Source organism: Dichomitus squalens (assembly GCF_000275845.1).
Source record: "Dichomitus squalens LYAD-421 SS1 unplaced genomic scaffold DICSQscaffold_255, whole genome shotgun sequence".
Taxonomy (NCBI): Eukaryota; Fungi; Basidiomycota; class Agaricomycetes; order Polyporales; family Polyporaceae; genus Dichomitus; species Dichomitus squalens.
The window spans coordinates 1-3,003 of NW_006767137.1; the positions used below are offsets into that span (position 1 = coordinate 1).

The window sequence follows — 3,003 nt, forward strand, 5'->3', positions numbered from 1 at the left end:
GCTCGAAGTAGCGCTACTCATCGCGCTTCCCCCATCCCCTATCATTCCCCCAACCCGTCCACCGTCCGCTCCACCCATCATGGGACAACAAGGTGGACAACCGCAGACGACAGGCCCCGCCAACAACCCCCAGCAGGCCCAACCGGGCACCCAGACGGCAACGCAACCCCCGGACCCCATGACGGTATTACTCCAGTCGATGACTCTCCTCACCCAGTCCATGGCGCAGCTTGCAAACTCGACCACCGGGACCAGCAGTCTGAAGGCTGTTCAGAAGCCCTCCGCCTTCAAAGGCGAACAAGGAGGTGAGGCACGGCGTTTCCTGGCCGCGTTCACCCTTTGGGCCATGTCCCAAGGTTCGACGCTCAACCATGTCGATGCCATGGGCAACGCGATCAGTGCGCGGGACGACCAGTGGATTCGGGCGGTCCTCTCGTTTATGCAGGACAGCGCAGCTCTTTGGGCCACTCTGGCGATGGAGGAGATCACGCAGGGCACCACCCCGTTCAAAGGCTCGTGGACGGAGTTCCGCACCCAGTTCAAGGCCCGTTTCGAGACGGTTGACGAGGCGGTCGACGCGAAGGAACGTCTCCGTACGCTATGGCAAGGCACCATGACCGTTCCGGAGTACGCCGCACGGTTCAACGAGCTCTCCACCCGCACGGGCTACTCCAAGGCCGACCTCCGAGACCGCTTCTACGAACACCTGGCGGACTCCATCAAGGACGAGTTGGTGCACACAGCGAGGCCCATCGCTTCTCTCGAGGACCTCATCACTGTCTCCTCGGACATTGACGTCCGCGTCCGCCAACGCCGTGCCGAACGAGATCGTCAACGCGGACGCACCACGACGACGACCACTACCGTGAAGCCCACGGCCCCGCTGCACACCACCCCCTTCGCGCCTCCGTCGAGGGACCCGAACGCCATGGATATCGATGCAACTCGGACGCGCGAAGAGTTCAACCGCCTCATGCGCGGCAAGTGTTACGGCTGCGGGTCTACGGCGCACGTCAAGAAGGACGGCGGCCACGACCGAGACATCTGCGGCTACTGTCGCCGCGTAGGGCACCGCGAGACAGTGTGCATGGACAAGTTCCTGAAGAAGCCCCGTTCGCAGAAGCTCGCCGCCACGGAGGAGGGACCTGAGGAACCCCAGGTTGCAGCGTCGACGTCGACGTCTGCGGACGCCGGAGCAACCAACGCCCTCATCGCGCAGCTCATGGAGCAGCAGAAGGCCCTCGCAGACCAGCTTGCCTCTCTGCAGAAGTCTTTTTAGAGCGGGCGCGCGCGAAAGCTGCCGCAGCGGCGCCCCCTAGTACGACCACGGACTCTCCGCCTCCCCAGATCCCTGACCCCTGCGTGTACGATAGTATTAGTTCGTGTATCATTCCCGAATTGAACCCATCTAGCTCGCATTTCCGCGTCAGTGTGATTCTTAAAGGCAGAAACCGTAGTGTACGTTCCGCAGCTATGATAGACAGTGGGGCAACGGCCCTTTTCATCAGCCACCGTTTCATAAAGAAAAACAACGTCTACTTACATAGGTTAGCTAGAGACATTCCCCTCTACAACATCGACGGCTCCAAGAACAGCGCAGGGAGCATATCCCATTACGTTAGGTTACAAGTACTTATGGGCGACTACACAGAATGGCTCGAGTTCTTAGTTACAGACCTGGGCCCTGAAGACGTCGTATTAGGTTTACCTTGGCTTCGTAGAGTCAATCCGGACATTGACTGGCAGGAAGGCACTATGGAGGTTGGTGCGGAGGAAAAGGAGGCCGAGGCGGAATGGAAACCTGGTATTGAGCGGATCGCCGCCAACCGGGTGCAGCGAAGGAAGTGGTGGAAGGCCAAGGTTCTGGAGGACACGACCGAGGAGTTATGGTGTGCCGCCGGGTACACCTACTCCACGGAGCTCGCGCAGAAGGCCAACCAGGGCAAGCCCAAACGCACGTTCGAAGAGATCGTTCCAGAGGAGTACCGACAATACTCGAAGGTCTTCTCCGAGACCGAATCAGAACGCCTCCCGGAACACAAGCCGTACGACCATGCCATCGACCTCAAACCTGACGCCCCAGAAACTCTACGCTCTAAGGCCTACCCGATGTCGCCCAACGAGCAGGAGGAAGTCGATCGGTTCCTCGAGGAAAACCTTCGGAAAGGCTACATCGTTCCCTCCAAGTCACCTATGGCGTCCCCGGTCTTCTTCGTGAAGAAGAAGGATGGCAAGCTCCGCCTGGTCCAGGACTATCGCAAGCTCAATGAGATCACGGTGAAGAATCGCTACCCCCTCCCCCTCGCGTCAGATATCATCAGTCGCCTGCGCCAGGCCAAGTACTTCACCAAGTTCGATGTCCGTTGGGGCTACCACAACGTCCGCATCAAGGAGGGAGACGAGTGGAAGGCCGCGTTTACCGTCCACGATCGAGGTCTATTCGAACCGCGGGTCATGCTGTTCGGACTCACCAACTCACCCGCTACGTTCCAAGCCTTGATGAACTCAATCTTCGCTGATCTGATCGCCGCAGGAAAGGTTGCTGTCTACCTTGATGACATCCTCATCTTCAGCATCACCCTCGAAGAGCATCGCGCCGTAACCCACGAGGTGCTGAAACGACTCCAGGAACACGACCTCTACCTGCGACCAGAGAAGTGCGAGTTTGAGAAGACGGAGGTAGAGTACCTCGGCCTCATCATCCGCGAAGGCGAGGTGGCCATGGACCCGGTCAAAGTCAAGGCCGTCACCGAATGGCCAGCCCCCAAGAACCTGCGCGACTTACGTGGCTTCCTAGGGTTCGCCAACTTCTACCGTCGGTTTATCAAGGACTTCTCCAAGCACGCGCGACCGCTCAACGACCTGACCAAGAAGGACGTCCCCTGGACTTGGGGAACCGCGCAGCGACTCGCCTTCCAAGCCCTCAAGGATGCGTTTACGAGCGAGCCCGTGCTGGTCTCCTGGGATCCGGCTCGGCCCACGCGGATCGAGGTGGACGCTTCT

At 59.5% G+C, this 3,003-nt stretch overlaps 3 protein-coding genes across 3 annotated transcripts; 1 reads left to right on the forward strand and 2 right to left on the reverse strand.

The window, feature by feature from the left end:
* Positions 1–220: 220 nt before the first annotated feature.
* Positions 221–1,279, forward strand: DICSQDRAFT_73994 (uncharacterized protein; the record flags this gene model as incomplete). Its single annotated transcript, XM_007371762.1, has 1 exon — positions 221–1,279. One exon carries the CDS (start codon positions 221–223, stop codon positions 1,277–1,279), a length of 1,059 nt encoding a protein of 352 aa, XP_007371824.1.
* Positions 1,280–2,369: 1,090 nt separating this feature from the next.
* Positions 2,370–2,540, reverse strand: DICSQDRAFT_73992 (uncharacterized protein; the record flags this gene model as incomplete). Its single annotated transcript, XM_007371763.1, has 1 exon — positions 2,370–2,540. A coding segment is annotated over one exon (171 nt), but the record flags the coding sequence as incomplete, so codon positions are not given.
* Positions 2,541–2,625: 85 nt separating this feature from the next.
* DICSQDRAFT_11605 (uncharacterized protein) lies at positions 2,626–2,781 on the reverse strand (the record flags this gene model as incomplete). The annotated part of the gene is made up of 1 exon (XM_007371764.1): positions 2,626–2,781. A coding segment is annotated over one exon (156 nt), but the record flags the coding sequence as incomplete, so codon positions are not given.
* Between the last annotated feature and the right edge of the window lie 222 nt (positions 2,782–3,003).